Below are 21500 nucleotides of genomic sequence, written 5' to 3' on the forward strand. Positions count from 1 at the left end.
ATTTGCCTTGCCCAAATATGCACCATATGGAAGCTCCCAGGAAGGCCCTACTCGCCACTTACGCTGACGATATCGCACTGTTATACAGCTCCAGTTCTTGCACTGAGGCAGCACGTGGCCTCCAAGAGTATCTCAATACTTTGGCTGCATGGTGCAAAAGATGGAACTTAAAGGTAAATCCACATAAGACCATCAATCCTTGTTTCACCTTGAAGACTCTCAGTAGGCGCACACCACCCATACAATTTGATGGCGTAACCCTAGAACAACCTCTGCAGGCTAAATACCTTGGGATCACCCTTGACAAACGGTTGACCTTTGGCCCACACTTAAAAGCTGCGGCACGGAGATGCGGTCAGAGAATGCAACAACTGCGATGGTTGATCAACAGAAGAAGCACCATGACACTTAGAGCCAAAAGGGCAGTATACGCCCACTGTATAGCCCCGATCTGGCTATATGGAGTGCAGATCTGGGGTATTGCTGCAAAATCGAACTATAAACGCATTGAGGTCTTGCAAAATCGTGCAATGCGTGCCATCACCAACTGCCCATACTATGTACGTAGCTCAACCCTTCATCGGGACCTTAATCTGCATACAGTGGAAGAACAGATCTCAAGGCACACAAGCAGATACAGTGATAGGCTTAAAAGACACCACAGCATGCTAGCAAGACGCCTACTCCCTGCCAGGCCTCTAAGAAGGCTTAAAAGAAAGGGCTTTGCCAAAACAATTGGACAGCTTTAAAGACCCCCTCGACGTTTGAGACTCTGTTGTTAGTCTTCCCACGATAAGTGAGAAGTTTGGTTATATTATTTATATGTTTAATTGCAATGTTATGGTACTAGTACTGCATGTACGGATTCGTCGCTTTATAATAATAAACATTTAAAAAAAAAAAAAAAAAAACCTTATCGACACGAAACATGGCGCCTTGAAATATGCAATGCACAAGTGGGAAACTCAGGCCAAGGAGCCCAAATACGAAGGATGTGGCGCAGCGCAGCGCAGGATGTGTTGAACTCGTGCGAGTGGAGGTGGAGCAACAACAACAGCAACAGCAACACCAACAGCAACAACAGATACGTGTCAGAAAAACGCACACTGGTGGGTGCTTAAGTGAACAAAGAGGCACGGGAGGAAGGAGGGGAATGGGGGTGGGGTGTTGGGTGTTGGTGGGGGAGGCGACACTAACGACTATGATAATGGGGACAAGGCATCTGCGGAAAATACCCTTGGAAATGGAAGCGGAAGAGCTCATCACAATGCAGGCTGCTAAATTCGTTTGATATAGTTTCAATTGAAAGAGGTCCGCAACGACATACGAGGAGCTCTTTTGGTAGCAATACGAGCCACGTCTTTCATTAGGCAAATGAAAGATGGGAATAAATCAGTCCGGGCGATGCTTTCTGTTCTTCTCTTTGGTGCAAAGAAGGCCGATTAGCTCTCTTTCAAATTCTAAGGAGTGTTCAGCTTTAGTGGAAGCAGTTAGAGCTGAGGACAGGAGGAGGGCGAAAGGAAAACGACAAAATGCCAAAATAAATGACACTGCGACAAAGTAAACTTCCCGCTTTCCGCCCCATTGCCACCCATTGCCACCCATTGCCACCCATTGCCACCCAGCGCCACCCATCGCCACCCTGCCCCACCCAGAAATGAAAATCAACAAGGAGAGCGCAGGGGGAGAAGAAAGGAAATTACGTGCCGGATTCTCACGCTTTGGTCCCTGCTGTATATACTTTTTAGAATGATTTTGAGTTGCTGCTCTCAGGCGGGTTTTTATGCTATTTTTGCGTTATTTGTGGATTTGAAGTAATGCAGACTTTACGGATTACAACAAGAACAATGGGAGGCGAGGCAGCATTATGACGACGAGATAGAGGCGAACAACAATAGAAAATCCAAAGAAAGCCTTCCGAGCTGCTTAATGAATGAGCAGAGTCCTGGCACAGAAACAGGCGGGAAGAGGCGGGAACGCTACCGCCTATCAGATACCCATTAGTATCTGATCTACTAGTATCCGTCTACTAGCCACTGATGGTGCGAGGCTGAATTTATCAGTTAAAATCAAAGTACCGAAGTTGCACTCGACTCGACAATCGGCTAGTGATCCCGATCAAAAGGTCGGAAACGCTCCCTTCTAGTATGCCCCTTGCGCTGCGAGTAATGGGTATTGCTGCAATAGATTCACAGCCAAAAGAGGCAACAACAATGGCCGGGAGACAAGCGAATGTGAACAAAGGGCAAGGGACGAGTACGGGCGGCATTATTCAGTCGCATAGGCAACCCTGCCAGCTTGCCAACGAAATGCAATCGCAGAATTGGCGATTTCCGCTGCTCCGATAGGAAATAAATGTGTATTGCTGTTTTATGCTGCAGCTAAATCCGTTTGCTGCGTATTCTTTTATGAGAGAAGTTTGGTATTCGACACTTTACAGCCGGTAGATAGTCACAATAGTAGTAGCCTTCCTTTTTCCTTCTTTCAAAGTGTCCAAAGCCATTTTGAGCTTGCTACCGCACCACCCAACCCATCTACCAATGACTCCGCCCCACTAACTAACTGTAGCGGCAACTAACTGCACTGCCCCAATCTTGCCGCCTCGTCACTAAAAATTCTATCAATTAAAGTTAATTGCACTAATTTTGGGCATTTCCCCGTTCGCAGTTGCCCGTTTTCCCATTCTGGCTTACTTGCCGTTCCGTTTTTTCTGCGGAATATGCAGAAATATTTGGGAACAGGAGTCGGTGGCAAAACAAAATGGCGTCAAGGTGGCAAAAACTCAAGAGGACATTGTGGGGCAGGTGGCAAGCGCGGCTGGAAAAGTTTCCGTTTAGTTTTTCCCTGCTCGAAAATGAAGCTCGTTTGCTTCATGAAAATGAAGTTTGTTTTTCCTACTCTCCCCCGTTGTTGATTGTGCACAAAACGAGGGGTCGTGCAAAATGGGAAACGGGAGCTGTTTTGGGGTGACAGAGATCTTCGCTTGGACCAAACATTCCAGGCGGTGGCTGGAAAATGTATAAAGGTTGGGGCTTAGTGACAGTGGAGGTCCATTCAAGGTGGGAGTGCTGATAGAAGGGACCAGTTTAATTTGTTTTCTGTACACAACTCACCCATATGGGCGCTGAAATGCGCCACCAAGTATTGGCTCGTTCGTCTTCTCAGTGATCCCATCATTGGTGTGCACTAAAATGAATGAGTGAAATGATTTGCATATCGACAAAGCGGCTTATTCCCCTCCAGTTGCTGCCCATTTAGCGGCCAGGACTGTGTGCTCATTAACTCATTGATGCACCTACTGCACGGCCCATGGCAACCCAAACGCATACGCGTCCTGGCTGGAATCGATATGTTATGTTTTCCGCTCATTGTCGCTAATTCTCTGGAAAACAGGCTAAGGGAGGTCCTTCTGCCGCTACACATTTTCACATTTCAACTGCATGTCGATCGATGTGTGCGTACGCCCGTATGTGTGCGCTGCCAACACCTCGTGTCCTTTTCAATCGAAATCGCGCATACGCCTCGTGTTCCACGTACGCGCTCGCTTCTGCTCGTAATTTATGCACCGCCGTTTCGCCCTTCCTGTGCGCTTCTCGCTCATGGGAAAACTCAACTGCAGTCTCGAATGGAGCCATTCATTGACTCCGCGCCGGCAGAGAATGTAAAAGGAAAAGCGCGGATCTAGATAATGAGGAAAACGCTACAAGGAAGCACTGCGAGGCACTGAATTTCGCAATACGTCTTCAGCAAAGAGTAAGTTGGCCAGGGTGGTGGCCAGGTGGAAATCTGACGTAATGAACCTTTTCCTGTATGTTCCACATAATTCTGCTTTACATTATCACTTACTTGTCTGGCAAACTTGCCAGTAAGTTCTTCTTTTCGTGTCTTCTTTCTGAAAAAAACGTAGACTTAATATTTTTGTCGAAATGCAAGAAATCAATTAAATTAGATCTAGATATATATAAGTAACCCTACTTTTCACGGTAACTGTAAGAGCCATCATTTGGCATTATATACAAATTGAATTAAATATTTGTTAAACGAACACTTAATGCCTCCGCGATTTGTTGTCGCGGTTAAATTGTTGTTAGCCAGCATTTAATGTCTGTAAGCTCATTAATGTTGCGTAATTTCGGTTGGCTGTTTTGCTGATTCGTCGTAAACTTTTCAGTCAACTCTGTTGCGCATTGATTTCCCATTTCCCCCACTGGGATTTATGGCTTCGGATTTTCCGCTGTGCGATAATTGAGCGGCATAGTGCTAGAAGTGATTAGGGGATGACACAGTTCTCGGTAATCAAAATTGCATACACAATTCTTTAGCTTTCATATGAAAGAAGTAATCGTACTCGATCAAATATCTCTTGCAAGAGAGGCTAGCCATCAACTACCTACATTATCGCAAATGAGCTTTCAATAGTAGCACACCTAATGCACTGCACCGCAATTTCCCTGACCATTTTCCAGCTTGTTTCCCACTTAGTGCGCAAAAAATCGAGATGAGGTGGAGTGGAAAAAGTGGGCGGGGGGGCTGGAGCACCTGCAGCAAATCGACGAATAATGAAATCTCAAGTTAGGCATTTCAAGTGGCTGAAGTTCAGTGCAGTCAAATGAAATACTTTGCTGTAGTTAGCTGGGGTTCGTCTAGCTCGATTAACTAGATGGGCATAAGTCATGTACACCTATGGGTATCTGTAGGCAGAAGCACCCAGTCCTCCCAAAAACACCGCTGAAGTGACCCGATTTCTGTGGATGTTCGTTCTTTCGAGGGACTCAACATTATGCAAAGAATATGCAGACGCTAAGCGAATCACTTCGGAGTGGGGAGAAACTTGAGTAACCTCATTCCGGGCCAAATGTTGCATAGGCGAAGTGGTCCTGCAGGAGAATGCAGTCCTAAATCAATTATAAGGGACTGACCAGATGCAGTTGCGTAAAAGCGGTAAAAGCGCACAAATGTAAGTTGTACAGTTTCTGCTTCCCAACGATGCGGTTTTCCCGCTGCTGGTGGCAAGCTACTGGAAAATCGTCTCTTGCTCTTTTTGCTCCTAAGCACTTGGGTATTGTCTCATACTATTATTAGGACTAACTACGAACACTTAGCTTTTCGCGTTGTGCTCGACCAAATGTATTGCTACTCTCTGGTGCCAACTGCCAACCAGACGTTCGTGGAGCCGATGACGTCGATGGGCATTTGCCGGCACCCAAAGAGGGTTCAGTTGGGTTGGGCGGAGTTGGGTGGAGTTGGGTGGAGTTCAGTTGAGTTGGGCCTGAGTTCGACGCCTTTCCGCTACTGGCTCGCATCGCACCACCCGCAAATGTAATTAAAATGGCTTTCAGCAGCATCAATTAGAAAGTACAGTGCACACACACGTGCACGGATGCGAAAAAGGAAAAGTTGTCTTCGAAAATTGTGTTGCATACTTGCTGGCACTATTCACAAAATTAATTTCAATTTGCTGGCGCCAGTGTGTGGGTGTGTGCGCGTGTGTGTGTAAATGCGTGTGAGTGGGTGCTGTGGAAGCTTCCGATTTACCTGCTGCAGCAAGAGCGAGAGCGGGAGACAGAGCGAGAGAGAGGGAGAGAGCGAACGAGAGAGAGGGCAGCAAGTGATAGAGCCAAGATGAAGTGAAATGAACAAATGTTTTTTGCGCTTTGCTGGCTGCACAAAGTTTGGCCAAAAGGTTCCGAGCTTCTGTCCTTGCCTCCTTCGATCTGCATTCGGCTGTGCATGTGTGTGCGTGAGAGTGGAGGCACACGCACACACACACACACACACACACACACACACACACACACACGCGTATGCCTGGGCACATCTACTCACTTGGGCACGTTTCGGGCTTCAAGCGGAAAATGCAGAAGGAAAAGGCGAGGGGAAAAGAAACACGCCTCCCCCCTGGGAAAGCCCACCGCGCCCCTCCACTCCGAGTCACCGAAGAGCAACAACAAGTTTTTTGACACTCATAATTGAGCCACAAACAAACGTAAAGCAGGGAAAACACACAAACAAGGGCGAGAAGATAAAGAGCACGAAGAAAGGTAAATGGCAAAAGGCGAAAATGCACAAAGACAGCAGAGAACGTAGAAAAGCCATAAATAATAGCCTCGCCCCTGTGAGAGTGTCAGTGCGTGTGTGTGTGTGTGTGTGTGTGTGTTCTCGAATGGCTTAGAAGGAGCGAGATGGCAGGACGGAAAAGCGATTCCATTTTCCCAACTTTGACTTACCTCAAGCGACACGCTACTTAGGTGGCCCCAAAAGAAACCCCCGCCACCCGCCACCCGCGACACCAAAACGCCCCCCTGGACGCCGGAGGCACTGACTTGTGGCTATTTCCCACAATTCGCTCTTGTTTTCTCCGCCTTTCCATCTGCACTGGCAACGTGCTTGGTTGGCATCGCACACACGCTCAGTTCCTCCTCTTGGCTGCTGGTCCGCAAACTTAGCATGCAAAGCATAATTTGGATAACCTGAATCCCGCTCACTAGCTTGCCTGGCTACACTGCGGCCCATGACTGTAAGGCCGAATGGCAAATGCCGAATGCCGAATGACAAAGTGCAAACAGAAAGGCGCCTGCCACTAAAATTTAAAAGGGATGTGTTTGGCTTCGATTATCCAATGGAACGTCACGTTCATGTGGGATAACAAGCCACGACTAAGGATTCAATCTGCCCCAAAAGTTTTTGCGATAAAACACATCCTTCGGTGAACAGCAAACGCAATGTAATTATATCATAGGTTGGGAAAGCCCATTTGGACCTCCTTCGCCTGTCGCCGATTGGCAAAGACAGAAATGAAAACGGACTACAAGCGGGACACAAATTAAAATGGTATTTGTCTCCAAGTGGCATTAGTCACAACGCGCAATTTCCTTTTTACTTCGCCGCCGCTTTTCCGACGCTATGCTTTCCTTCCCCATTTTCCCCGCGCTCATTTGCCCTCTCAAGTGACCCGCTCGGGCCAAATTAAAATGTCATAAATTTGAGTTAATTACGGTCGAGTAAACATTTGCATTATTGTGTTCGGTCTTCGGCTTCGGTCGGCTCTTCCTCCTCCACAGGAATCCATTATAAGAATCCCCTGAGCTATTTAGTTACTGGCCGTTTGCTTTGCTCTTGTATCTTTTGCCTTGTATCTTCTACTTACGCCGCTTTATACTACAGCTTTGGCCACGGCATCGAGGTAAGCAGGTGCTGCGAATTAGCTTCTTCATGGACGCGCCTTAGTTTAAAGATATAATGGAGTAAGCCCTTCAGTGCAATCGGAGATCTCTGATCCTCCATAATCTAGCCCACTCGTATGTGGAAGCTTGGTGCCCTCATTTCCTGCGCCAAACTCCAATTACTTTGCAAGTTTTTGAGCCCCGGGCTCGACAAAGGGGTGAGCCGTTCGACTTCATCAATGCGCCAGTTCATCAATGGCTTTTCACTATTTCCCGCATTCGCAGACTCCATCTCCTGCTCTGTGCCCGATTAGGCGTGATTTTCCGCTCCTTTTGGCCCCACTTGTTTTGGGGCGGGGAGCCGCTGGTTTGCCACCTTTCAGGTCGTCGGAGCACGGGACAGAACTGAAGGGGTTTTCCAACCTGATTGCCTTCGCGGGAGGGGAAGTGGAGCGCCGGCAGCGGACGGAAGTTGCGACAGATTTGGTCCCTGGGCGCCGCGTTTTGGCGGTTGCACTTGGTCGCAGGAGCGGGCGGCCCTTTCGGCACCTCCCAATTAAAATCCTGGCGCTGGTGCAATTTCCCTTGCTCGCAAAGTCAATTCTGCGGCTTCGGATTACTTTCTTCCCTCAGCGTGTCCAGTGGGTCGCCGCATGAACCGCGAAAATGGTATATATCCACGGATACATTTGGCTTTCCAAAGGCCTGGGCTCTCCGTGGAAGCTCCCCCACTTTGGCTAGCGCATTCCCCCACACAGCTGCTACTGCATATAAACATGTTTTTAAAGCGTTTTCCGGTCCTTGACCTGGCGATACGTGGGTTAAGCTCCGATTTGTGGTTAGAGGAAAGAGGATATTCCGCATAATTGGCGCAGGACATGCGCTACTTTTATGGATATTTTCCCGCCGGGGATTCCGTTTCCCCCGAAACCTCTATCGGTGCCACGATGTGTCTCTGTGCTGCACACTGCGTTGCCATGGCTAGCGACATTATTATTGAGCCCCTCCCCTCGCCCATTGTTGGTGTTGCTGTTGGTGTTGCTGTTGGTGTTGCTGTTGGTGTTGCTGTTGGAGTTGCTGTTGGTGTTGCTGTTGGTGTTGCTGTTGGTGTAGCTGTTGGTGTTGCTGTTGGTGTTGCTGTTGGTGTTGCTGTTGCTGTTGGTGTTGCTGTTGGTGTTGTTGTTGCTGTTGGTGTTGCTGTTGGTGTTGGTGCAAGCACAACACAACATTGGGGCAGCAACAACAAGAGCCGTTCTCAGTCGGGCACAAGCCAAACATAATCTGCATAAACAAACACACTGCCACTCCTCGAAGGGGCACTGGACAGCCGAAATCTGTGTGTTCGGTCGCTTTTGGTTGAATTATTAGATTGCCTGGGAACTGGAAAACTGGATGGCCACCTCCACCTCCACCTCCGCCTCCGCCTCCACCTCCAGCTGCTCCGCCCTCTCCAGCCGCATTCTTCCACTTCCAAAACGGGCAAACAAAAGCTGATCCCAAGCTCCGTTGGCGCCTTCTTGCCAACTTAATTACTTTTGAAATAGTTGAGCGCACGCAAACACAGCACAGCACATCCCATCACTTTGCTCGACTGGCAAGCGAAGGACAGGGAAAACTCGGCAGGGAAGGGCGTGTGGTGGGTGAGGGGCGCAATGCATATTTCAGCTGCCCTGGCAACCGGAAGTAGGATTTCTTTTTTTCGATACAAGCCCGGAGGCAGCCCTTCTTATTCATGAAGTTTCCAAGGCTCTGTTGCATAGCCGCTCAATGCGATGGCAACTCGCGGGGCTTGTGATCAATATTTATTTGAAAGCAGCTTTGTTTTCCAGCCAGCGGTTCATAACTACCTTACATATTCTGAATGGAATTCCCAACCAATTCCCGACAATTGCCAGGAGAGATCTACCAGCCCAGCTTCGAAATAAGTTGGAGCACAGCGGACAGATAAGTTTGCCCCTCCTTGAGCAAAAGCGACAAATAGGCGACAAATTGAAACGAAACCCCGATTTTGGCCATCTGGGAAACTTTCATTGTGCCTGTTCATAATTAGAGAGTGAAAATCCGTTGCGCTGAGTGCAATCAGCAGCGGCATTGTCTGCCAACTCGCTGCAGGACCCCATTCACTCGCTTCCTCGTTGGCAATTGTCTCCTGGGACTGTCCTTTTGATATATACACAGAATAAAATCCTTTGATACCCCAAAAACAGGGAGTATAGGCGAACACCACGGAAACTGAGCAGTTTCTACTGAAAGATACCTTTCAGCAAAGTGTTTTCGACTTCCTACGCGGGCAAAGAGCATCTTTCCGTTTTCACAGCATAGGTTGTTGCTCCCGCACATTGGCCACAATGGCGCTATCCATCAATTACCAATTGATATCGTTGTGCACAGTGTTCCTGGGGCATTCATCATCGCTCTTCGGTAATGAAGCATTTAAGCAGGCGCATGGACCCATTTCTTGCCACGAATCCGCCCACACTGCGCGCTCTAATGAAGGCCATCCATTGTCTTTGGCTGGTGGGCTGGTGGGCTGGTGGGCTGGTGGGCTTCCGGGATCACCCAGTATCTTCTGGTTCACCCAACGACGTGGCATTATTTTGTATCGCTTTGTCACGAACGGCGCGCTGGGAAACATGGGTTGTGCCTGTCCAACGTGGCGCATGATTAATGTGCCTGGTGCTGGTGGCAGATCTGGTCTGTTGTTTGCCGTCTCTGGCTTTTCCAGCATCATAATCGTCCTTGTGTCAAACGGAAAAAAGCGTCAAGTCGCAGACACACACACACACTCCTCACACATTACGCATACGCACTGTTGGCCTTTCGAAGTTTCTCGTTAAACCTTTGTTTAATCCCTGCCTCGCACTATTTAATTTCAGGCCGCCTCGCCGCGATGGGAGCCCCAGATTGCCGTTCTCTGTGAGGCCGGACAAATCTATCAGCCGCAATATCTTTCCGAGGAGGGACGCTGGGTGACGGACCTCAGCAAGAAGACAACCGGGCCCACATGTTTGCGTGATAAAATGGATTTGCTTGATTACTGCAAGAAGGTAAGCTCGTGCCTCTTTGTCGGGTTGCGGCAAGCGCCAAAGAGAAGCCGCATGAGAAATTACTATCTCCATATTACCATCTCCATATGGCGAACTTTCCCAGTGGCTACTTGCCGCGCGCGGATTGCGCATACGCCATGTGGTCAAGTGCGGGTGCGGCGGAAAAATGTGATTTAATGGCCTGGCTAACGCCGCAGAAAGTCCGGTGCAGAAGCAGAGCCGTACTGGGTGGCTTTAAGAGCCCAGCGAAAGAAAACCAATAAATCAAAAGCAGCCACCAATCGGGAAAAGCGGGGAGAAGCGCGAGGGGAGCACTGAGTGGTCCTCCTATATGGCATCAACAATTTAATTTGCGCTGCGTTGAAAGCGTTTACATTGACACAACATTAAGCGACACTTAATTAATTTTCCATTAATTTTCGTTTTTGCATTTTGCGGGACTTCTTCCCGCTACCCGCTGCCCGCTTCCCGTTTTCCATTTCCCAAGTCGCGTGTGTGTGTGTGTGTGTATGTATCCTGCATCGAAGCCGTGGCCTCCCCGTCATCGCTGTCATAAATTGGCATTCCGCAGTCAACATTTTGTCCTCCGCTCGCTCCATTTCCTGAACTTTTTAATTAAATTTTTCTTTGCGCAGACGACGGCTAATGTAAGCTCAGTCCCGCTTCCACCTCCACCTCCTGATCCCTTGAACTTGTGCTCCGCAGGATGCTGCTGTTCAGTCATCAGGCACCATCAGCTTCGTCAAATGACCCACAATGTCCGATGAATATGACAGTGTGTGATGATGAATATGACAGTTGAATACAAGTGTATTGGGCGTATCCTGCGTTGTCGCAGGACAAGCGCAATCACATCAAAGCTGCTGCCGTTCCACGTGTGTGTCCTTGTGGGCAAGGATAACATGCCCATGGCTGTTCTGCCTCCAGCCCAAGACGCCACCTGTGTTCAGTCGCCGATCAGCGCTGGGCTCAGAACGAGAACATGTGTTCGGGATGTGGTTCCAGGACGTCATCCATTCCCACGCGTCGCCGGCGTCATTACGATCATCTGCGTCTGAATGCAAATAATGAGCGCGGCAAGCTGTCAAAACTGTCTCATTTGATTCCGACATGCAAATTTCACACCCACTCCGTGCAGGCGCCAGGATTCCGATTCGCGTCCTGCAGTTGCTGTCGGCTGCAGTTGCAGCGGCATTTGTTGCCGCAACGTAAATCGAAACAACACGCACACCCGTGTTTAATGCATGTAAATGACAAATATTATATTGGTTTTTCATTTGGAGCTCGTTCCACGCCAGAGCGTTTGGTTTTTCTTTGGCTGGCTTTTGTTGTCCTTGGTCGCGTTGATGTCACACTCGTATTTTATGTAATTCTCGACGCCGCATTTGTTCGCTGATGCCGCTATCTGCTATCTGCTATCTGTGCTGCCTCTCGCACATTTTATAATTATGATAATTTATTTATCATGCTTAATTTGCGTCGGTGGCATGTTTTGCCATGTTGCTGCCCCCGTTCGCGCCGCAGGCTCCGCCGCGTATGAAATCCAATAAAATCGCAATTAAGCTGGAGAGCCCGCAGCCATCGCATCGAATGAGTGCCCCGAGTGCCGTTTGATGGCTTTAATACGATGGCTCAGCCAGGTTCTAATGTCCGTTCCATAATGCCGTTCCATGCTGTTCCAACTGCATCCTGTGGTTGCACCGACTCCGGAAGGTCAACTAGCTCCTTCAAGTCGAACCCCTTCGTTTGGCAGCTCGCGGACTGGCGTAGTGCTGCGAAATGGGGACGCCACGCCCACCTTGTGCTCCAGCTGCACCAAATCCGCCTTCTGTCCTGCCCTTCGCCTCTGCTGATGGCATGAAAGGCTTTCCAGCCCCCAGACCTCCAGAGCCAGCCACTGCTGGGGAAGGAGCCTCGCAGGCCGCAGCAAAGGAGTGGAACCGCGGGGCGGAGCCCTTGCTCCCCATTGGTGTCCCCAGTGGCCCCCCGCGGGGGGTAGGGGAAGGTGGCCGGAAGTTGCACCTTAAATATTTTCGACCCGGCCGTTTTGGCTGTTTGCAGGCGGTTTTGCACTCGCTGGATTCCGCTGCCCTCGCCCCGCAAATAAATCACGCCAGCACTTTTGCAATCGGCCCTGTAATTTGGTTTCACCTTGCCGCTGCCGGGAAGAAATTAATTAAAAGCTTTTTGTTGTCCTTTTGTCCGGCTGCCCAAATGCCCAACTGCCCAACTGCCAAACTGCCAAACCGCTCTGGCCAGCGTGTTTGTATTTACTCATATAATTTTGTGCCAATTTTGCGCCAGCGATGGTTTCTTGTTTTGGTTCGTTTCAATTAGCCCCGACTGCTCCGCGTTTTGTCGCTCTGCAGTTTAAACGGAAATTAATTCAAGCCGTGTTTGCTCGCGGTGTCATGCTCCAAAATGTTGACCCCTTCACCACGAAGCCCGGAGTCGTTGCCAAAAAGAAAGTGGCCCAATGCCCGCCGTGTTTGCCTGGGCTAATGAGGTAAGTTGCATGCGGATGCCACTCGTCGAAGCCATGGATTAATAATGATAAGTGGACTGAAAGTTGCGAGTTGCAAACATAAATCGCCACCGAACTCAATTAACTACTTGTGTCTGCTTTCGGGGCCCGTGGCCCATGTGCTGCAGGTCTCAGATCCACCGACCAGAACGTTAATTAGAAGCGCTTGTAATTGAATAGCGCCAGAAGCGCCAGAAGCGCCAAAAGCGCTCCCTCCACTTTCCCGCCGCCCACGGAAGCCTTCCTAGGCCCGCTGCTGGTGCTCGTATTAATTCCGCCGCGTCATCCGCGCTCCTCACATGGCCGCTTGAGTTTCAACCCAGTCGATTACAGCCAACTTGCGCCAATTACGCGCCGTCAGATTCCCAGCTGCATGCAGCTTGGGGAACCCATCGGTTACATAGGCGCGCACTGAGTTCAATCCCAGCTGAGTGACCAAGGAGTGTCTTCAGTCTGATCCCAAATATTCTGCAGGGGTTAGCAGCCTGAGTTTGGATTTCTAAATAAACACCGCAGCGATTCAATTACACAGCAGCTGCTGCTTTTGCACCATGGCGCCGACTGAAATAGCTCGCGCATCATCTGAGCTTCAGGAGCACCCCGTGTAATTACCAGCCCATCTGCATCCGACCCGCATCCTCACCTGCCCAGTCATCTGTGGCCTAGTCCCGCGATAATGCCGCTGACAGGTGAGCAGATGAACAACTGAACGGCTGGCCACTCACCGTTAAAGGACACGACGAACTATATTTACGAGAAGCTCCGAAATGGCGCATTGAAACCCACTGAGCTGGCAAAAAGTAGTTTAGTCGCTAAATAGTTTGCCCCGCATCAGTCCCCCGCCAACGTCATCAGTCATGTGGCTAAATATAGTTGGCCCGGCCCACTGCTGCCGCTGGAAAAGACAGCGGGGTCGAATGGACGGAGCACTCATTATGTTTGTAATGTTCCTGGACATTTAGAGTTAAATGCCCGCCCGTGCATAACGCCCATTAAAGGTGATGTATGTGCGCCCAAGTGGGCATGTATTACAGCAGAGCTGATACAACTGAAACCAAATCTCCAGCAGCGCGGGATCAGCATCTGCTCTACTCCAAATGGGCCCCCACAAGTGCTTTTGATTGGTTTTTTGCTTTCGATTACCTTTGTGCCAATACTTAAAGTTCTCCCTGCTACCATGTACTATGATACTTTAAGTACTGTCTTGTTTGGATTGCCATTACTATGGGTTGGCCCATGCAATCAAATAAAGGTGAGGGTATCCTAAATGCAGCACATTGAAATCAGAAATCAGAAAGCTAGCTGAATCCGATTGAAAGAGGTTGCAAGGAGCACAAGTAATGGCACGGCCTCTCCCTTCGCTGCGTATCTGTATCTGCTGCGACCGGATGGATAGTGGATGGATAGCGGATGGATAGCGGATGGATAGCAGATGGCAGAGTCCTCTGGCAGAACCCAGAAGCTAACAGCACACGTACTACAAGTTCGGCGTGCACTTGGATGGCAGCTTGCTGGATGGGTTTGCGCTGGCTAAACGACCCAGAGGACCCGGCGACACAAAAGTTTGAGGTGCAGCCTGGGAAAACGCAAGCGAAGAGCCGCAAAAACAGTCCGGGGAACAATAACACAGCTCCTGGCCCTGTTGGGCCTGCCGTGCAACGGGGCGTATGGGAACTTATTTTTACAATTTCAATGTCAACGTGATAGGCGAAGGCCGCGTTCTTGGGTAACCAAACAGAGAAAACGGCGAGGAAAAAGGTGAGGAAAAAGCTGGGAAAAGTAAGCGAAAGTACGTGAGACTAAGTAAGAGGAACCAGTTCAGGACGAGGCAGGGATGCGCGAATGCAAATAGAAGCTGCCACAAAATGATGTGCCGCGGCACGTTCCGCCGGAGCCAAGGAGGGATCACCCGAACCCGACGCAATAATACCGGGCTGGCTGGCGGAGCACGAACCCCACGTCAGTGCAGCATTAAAAGCAAGAAAATCATTTTCAATAAAGCGCTCCACTCCGCCAGGTGTGCCGGCTCACCCAGCCTGCTTGCTGCTGGCTTAGTATGCAACACTTACCTGCCACTCCGGCTGCGTCCTCCAGCTGGGTTTGTTTGGCTCGGACCTCCGCATGGACCTTCATTGGAGGGGTGCGCATCCTGTCCTGAAAGAAAAGAGGAACAACAACCACAATGGAATTAAAGCAGAACGCAGAAACTGGGCAAGTGATCGTGCGAATTTGTAGCAGTCATCTGTGGCACACAGTGCATGCCACTTTACGTGCTGTTCAAATTGGATTTGCGATAAATAAACCAAATGTAAATGTCTGCGGGCCACGAAACTTTCGCAGCAAAGCAGGCCAATAAAACAATGGTGGAAATGCAATTCGTACAGCAAATTGGATAACAATATACCCGTGTACTCGCACGGGCTGTGCGGCGTAACACATCGTTTTAACAATTAAAATCGCGCGCAACTTTTTCACTGACCGTTGCCGTCCATAATTTGCTCAATAATCCATGCAATTACAGCGCAATTTATGCGCTTTTTTCAGGCGTTCGGCAAACCGCTTATGCAGTTGGTGAAACAGTTGCGTTTTTTAAGTGGCCACCTTCCAAATGCCCCTCCAAGTATTCAGAAGTAAAAAGTAATCAAACATGGTGGGGTCACATCCGATCGGGTTCCAAATCCTTTAGCTTAAGGACTGCAGATGCAGTCAGCGATGTAGAAACGAATCCGAAGGACGTCGATGGCGATGGCGCTGCCATTGATGACCGCGCATCCAGGCCCGGCTGGTTGCCTTGCTCAAGGATACTGGTGGAGAGGGTGGGCAGGGCAGCCATGTCCTGTCGTCGTGTCCTGTAATTCCATAATGCCGTGCATGGCTGTGTGTGTGTGTGTGTGTGCGGAGCAAAACAATGGCGAAATGTCAAGTTTAATTGTTTGTCTGTCATTAGCGAGCATTCACTCACATGGACGCATTCGCACACCCACCGGGCGGTGCAGCGATGCATGGATTTTTTGCTCTCTGTTGTTTCATACAATTAGGTTAGCTGTGTGGGCTGTGGGCTGTGGGTTTTGGGCGGAGGTAGGGAGGTAGGGAGGTAGGGGCTTGCCGAAACAAAAGAATCAAATGCTGTTACAATAACTTGCGCCGCGCTTATTTGCGGCAAACTCTCTCAAGCGAGCCACTTAAACAGCCGCACGCTCGGCTGAATATGTTTTGATTAAGCCAAGTATAACGAACACATTTCAGGCAGGACGACGGCCGGAATGAGTCCTGCGAAAGTGAGTCTCACTTTCTGGCTGGGTTGCTGGCTGTGTGCGGGTGTGTGTATCCATGGGCCTAGGGCTCGTTTATGTGTACTCCATCGAGCGCTCTGGTCAGGCACTGGGCCATGAGAGTGACATGCTGTCGTGGGAGGTCCCCAATCCCCCAATCCCCGACCCCCCGATCCCATGGCCACACCCACCGCCGATGATGTGCGCTCCCTCAACCTTTCGGTGCGGCAGGGTCCTTGGTCCTTGGAGTCGCCATGGCTTCAATCGTGTCGCTGGCACGCACGCAACCTCCGAACCGAAATGAAAACACAACTGGGCGCACAGTGAATCCCCGCGGGAACTCTGGCGGTGGCCTTCTGTCTCCGTCTCCTAGTTGGGGTGTTCCGATCTGCTGCCGTGGACCGACGGCTTTCCCATCGATATCGTCAGCGGCATCCTTTGCGGTAGCAAACTGCTGTACATATGTACATGCATACGCATACATAGCAAACTGCTGTACATATGTACACGCATACGCATACATACATACATACATACATACATACATACATACATAAATACATACATACATACATACATACATACATACATACATACATACATACATACATACATACATACATACATACATACATACATACATACATACATACATACATACATACATACATACATACATACATACATACATACATACATACATACCGAAAACCATACATACATACCGAAAACATACATACATACCGAAAGCATGGCAAATTGTAGATTTTTCGAATTGAATTACCAGGCGATCATAATCAGCAGCAAGTTGTTACCGAAAACCAAACGATCGTTGGTCACCTTCTGGAATTCCTGTTCGCCTGGTAATTTAAACCGAAAAATCTCGCAATTTCGTCTCCAAAATGTAAATATTTATGGCAAATTGTAGAGTTTTCGGATTGAATTAGCAGGCGATCATAATCAGCAGCTGGTTGCTACCGAAAACCAAACGATCGTTGGTCACCTTCTGGAATTCCTGTTCGCCTGGTAATTTAAACCGAAAAATCTCACAATTTTGCCTGCATAATGTTAATTTTGTTGGCACATTGTAGATTTTTCGGATTGATTTACCAGGCGATCATAATCAGCAGTAGGTTGCTACCGAAAACCAAAAGATCGTTGGTCACCTTCTGGAATTCCTGTTCGCCTGGTAATTCAAACCCAAAAATCTCACTATTTTGCCTACAAAATGTAAATATTTATGGCAAATTGTAGTTACACAACATGCATATGTACATACAGACATACATACATACATACATACATACATACATACATACATACATACATACATACATATCGAAAACCAAGAGATCGTTGGTCACCTTCTGGATTTCCTGTTTGCCTGGTAATTCAAACATATTCAATGCAAATTGTAGACTTTTCGGATTGAATTACTAGGCGATCATAATCACCAGCAGTTTGCTACCAATAACCAAAAGATCGTTGGTCACCTTCTGGAATTCCTGTTCGCCTGGTAATTCAAACCCAAAAATCTCACTATTTTGCCTACAAAATGTACATTTTTATGGCAAATTGTAGACTTTTCGGACTGAATTACCAGGAGATCATAATCAGCAGTAGGTTGCTACCGAAAACCAAAAGATCGCTGGTCACCTTCTGGAATTCCTGTTCGCCTGGTAATTTAAACCCAAAAATCTCACTATTTTGCCTACAAAATAAACATTTTTATAGCAAATTGTAGATTTTTCGGCTTGAAATACCAGGCGATCATAATCAGCAGCAGGTTGCTACCGAAAACCAAAAGATCGTTGGTCACCTTCTGGAATTCCTGTTCGCCTGGTAATTCAAACCGAAAAATCTCACTATTTTGCCTACAAAATGTATATTTTCATGGCAAATTGTAAATTTTTCGGGTTGAACTACCAGGCGATCATAATAAGTAGCAGGTTGCTACCGAAAACCAAACGATCGTTGGTCACCTTCTGGATTTCCTGTTCGCCTTGTAATTTAAACCGAAAAATCTGCAATTTGCCATAAAAATGTACATTTTGTAGGCAAAATAGTGAGAATTTTAGGTTTGAATTACCAGGCGATCATAATAAGTAGCAGGTTGCTACCGAAAACCAAACGATCGTTGGTCACCTTCTGGAATTCCTGTTCGCCTGGTAACTCAAACCGAAAAATCTCACTATTTTGCCTACAAAATTTACATTTTCATGGCAAATTGTAAATTTTTCGGGTTGAACTACCAGGCGATCATAATAAGTAGCAGGTTGCTACCGAAAACCAAACGATCGTTGGTCACCTTCTGGATTTCCTGTTCGCCTTGTAATTTAAACCGAAAAATCTGCAATTTGCCATAAAAATGTACATTTTGTAGGCAAAATAGTGAGAATTTTAGGTTTGAATTACCAGGCGATCATAATAAGTAGCAGGTTGCTACCGAAAACCAAACGATCGTTGGTCACCATCTGGATTTCCTGTTCGCCTGGTAATTCAAACCGACAAATCTCACAATTTTGCCTGCAAAATGTACATTTTGTAGGCAAAATAGTGAGAATTTTCGGATTGAATTACCAGGCGAACATAATCAGCAGCAGGTTGCTACCGAAAACCAAACGATCGTTGGTCACCTTCTGGATTTCCTGTTCGCCTGGTAACTCAAACCGAAAAATCTCACTATTTTGCCTACAAAATTTACATTTTCATGGCAAATTGCAGATTTTTCGGTTTAAATTACAAGGCGAACAGAGAATTCCAGAAGGTGACCAACGATCGTTTGGTTTTCGGTAGCAACCTGCTACTTATTATGATCGCCTGGTAGTTCAACCCGAAAAATTTACAATTTGCCATGAAAATGTAAATTTTGTAGGCAAAATGTACATTTTGTAGGCAAAATAGTGAGAATTTTCGGATTGAATTACCAGGCGATCATAATCAGCAGCAGGTTGCTACCGAAAACCAAACGATCGTTGGTCACCCACAAACTCTCCTAATTTCCAATAATTTGAATAATCCCCAATTTCCCCACTTCCTACTCGAAGTGTACTCCATTTTACTGCCTGTGCGGTTCATGGTCCGGCTTGGATATCGCTGGCATATGCAATGACCCTCACCACACAAGGCCCGATGCCCGGGAATCGGTTTATTTCCTCTTCTTCCGCAGGCCCAGGAGTCCGGCAGTCCGACAGTCCAGCAGTCCGGCAGTCGAGTTGTCGAGTAGTCCAGTCATGAGGGGCTGGGGCCTTGGGCCTTGGGCTTACGGTTTTCAGTTTGGCTTGACATGCATCAGCATCATTATTTTGTGCTTTTAATGTTTTATTTAGCCCGGTTGCCGACAGCCATTGCAGTGCGGCCGAAAGGAGTGGAGGGCAGATGGGATGGGGATGGGGGTGCATGGGTATGGGAATGGGGATGTGGTCTGGTAATACCTGTGAGGCGTGGGTGCTGTCTGACCGCCTGCGAGCATTGCCTACGTGCCGTTTGCACTGAATTCTTGCCACTCTCTTCCCCTCCGCCACCACTTCCTGATTTCTGCCAGTGAGGACGAGGGGTACCTCCAACAGTCCGCCGCTTTCCCTCCCACAGCACGGCAACCATTTGCAATGGAGCACTCAAACAGCAGTTAAAAAGGCCTCATTTTCACGAGCTGTTGTGTGCGTGTGCCTGTGTGTTTGTGTGTGTGTGTGCAGGACGACTGCGGGGGAGAAGGAGAAGGAGGAGGGGGTGGGGGTGGGGAGTGCGGATCCAGAGATCCAGCAGAGTGTGTGCCACTCGGCACATAATTGTTTGAAACAAATGTAGTGCACACACTCATGTGCACCCACACAGACAAATCTGGGATATTTTATTAGGCCATTCAGTTAGTCAGTCATTTAGCCAGTCAATCAAGCTGGGCAGGCAATTAAACTTTCACTGCCCGCTGTCGGAAGCCAAAGGTAACAGGAACAGCCAGTCGGTGGGAAATAAACACATCAAATGGCAAACAGCCTGGCGAACAGCGCTGGGTTCAAGGAGGAATCGGTATGGGTTCGCAGGATAACAGAGGAAGTGGGCAGGGCACGAACGGGGGGAAGTCCTTTCAGATAGATGAAGTTCATCAGAACCGCCGCCAATTGAAACTTGATTAACAATAAATTGAACAGCTCGGGGAATTAAAAATCTCTGGTTGAAACTCTGGAGAAACTCAACCCTTTTAACCCTTTTACACACTAATAGAGTGCGAGTGAATTAACATGTCTGCTATCCATCTTATCAGGCCTATCCCAACCGAGACATAACCAACATCGTGGAGTCATCCCACTACCAGAAGATCGGAGGCTGGTGTCGCCAGGGAGCTCTGAATGCGGCCAAGTGCAAGGGATCCCACCGATGGATCAAGCCATTCCGCTGTCTCGGTAAGTGTACCAAAAAGGTTATGGACCCAATTCAGGCGTATCACCCAGATCTGAACTGATCCACTTTCCTACCTTGCCTTTGCCCTTACCATCCTTCATGCATCACCTACGACTCGATGACGTTTGGCTTCAGAAGGACCATTCCAATCTGACGCCCTGCTGGTTCCCGAGGGCTGTCTGTTCGACCACATCCACAACGCCTCCCGATGCTGGCCATTTGTGAGGTGGAACCAAACCGGAGCAGCCGCTTGCCAGGAGCGCGGAATGCAGATGCGCAGCTTCGCCATGCTTCTGCCCTGCGGCATCTCGGTCTTCTCCGGCGTGGAGTTCGTCTGCTGTCCCAAGCACTTCAAGAGTGAGTACTGACTACATCAACTAATTCAAGACGAGGATTGCAGTTTCCCCTCCCTACCCCCCCTAGCCGATGAAATCCACGTGAAGAAGACCGACTTGCCAGTGATGCCGGCAGCTCAGATCAATAGCGCCAATGACGAGCTGGTAATGAATGACGAGGACGACAGCAACGACTCAAACTACTCGAAGGATGCCAATGAAGACGATCTGGACGATGAGGACGATTTGATGGGCGATGATGAGGAGGATGATATGGTTGCGGATGAGGCAGCTACCGCAGGCGGAAGCACTGGATCCGCCGGCGACTCGAATAGCGGATCATTGGACGACATAAACGCGGAGTACGACAGCGGCGAGGAGGGCGACAACTACGAGGAGGACGGTGCTGGTTCCGAGAGCGAGGCTGAGGTCGAGGCCTCCTGGGATCAGAGTGGAGGAGCCAAGGTCGTGTCCCTCAAGAGCGATGCCTCGTCCCCGTCCAGCGCTGCGGCTGCTGCTGCGGCTGCTCCCGCCCCCGAGAAGGCGCCTGTGAAGTCCGAATCGGTCACGAGCACTCCTCAGCTATCCGCCTCTGCCGCTGCTTTTGTAGCTGCCAATTCTGGAAACTCGGCAGCTGGAGCTGGAGCCGGAGCCGGAGCCCCACCATCCACGGCACAACCCACTTCGGACCCCTACTTCACCCACTTTGATCCGCACTACGAGCACCAGAGCTACAAAGTAAGTCAGAAAGTAAGTGTTTA

At 48.8% G+C, this 21500-nt stretch overlaps 1 protein-coding gene across 12 annotated transcripts in view; it reads left to right on the top strand.

Moving 5' to 3' along the window:
- LOC6555540 (amyloid-beta-like protein) overlaps positions 1–21500 on the top strand; it is a 57044-nt gene that overhangs the window by 28867 nt on the left and 6677 nt on the right. For 5 of the 12 annotated variants that reach the window (XM_026983057.1, XM_026983059.1, XM_026983062.1 and 2 more), the window contains exons 3-6: positions 10040–10210; positions 20268–20406; positions 20540–20761; positions 20828–21489. In XM_026983057.1, coding sequence (XP_026838858.1) covers positions 10040–10210; positions 20268–20406; positions 20540–20761; positions 20828–21489 — 1194 coding nt within the window. The remainder of the gene's footprint in view (positions 1–10039; positions 10211–20267; positions 20407–20539; positions 20762–20827; positions 21490–21500) is intronic. The other 7 variants (XM_026983060.1, XM_001982368.3, XM_026983064.1 and 4 more) reach the window with 3 other exon arrangements.

This window comes from Drosophila erecta, unplaced genomic scaffold (genome assembly GCF_003286155.1).
Source record: "Drosophila erecta strain 14021-0224.00,06,07 unplaced genomic scaffold, DereRS2 tig00000283-arrow-arrow-pilon, whole genome shotgun sequence".
NCBI lineage: Eukaryota > Metazoa > Arthropoda > Insecta > Diptera > Drosophilidae > Drosophila > Drosophila erecta.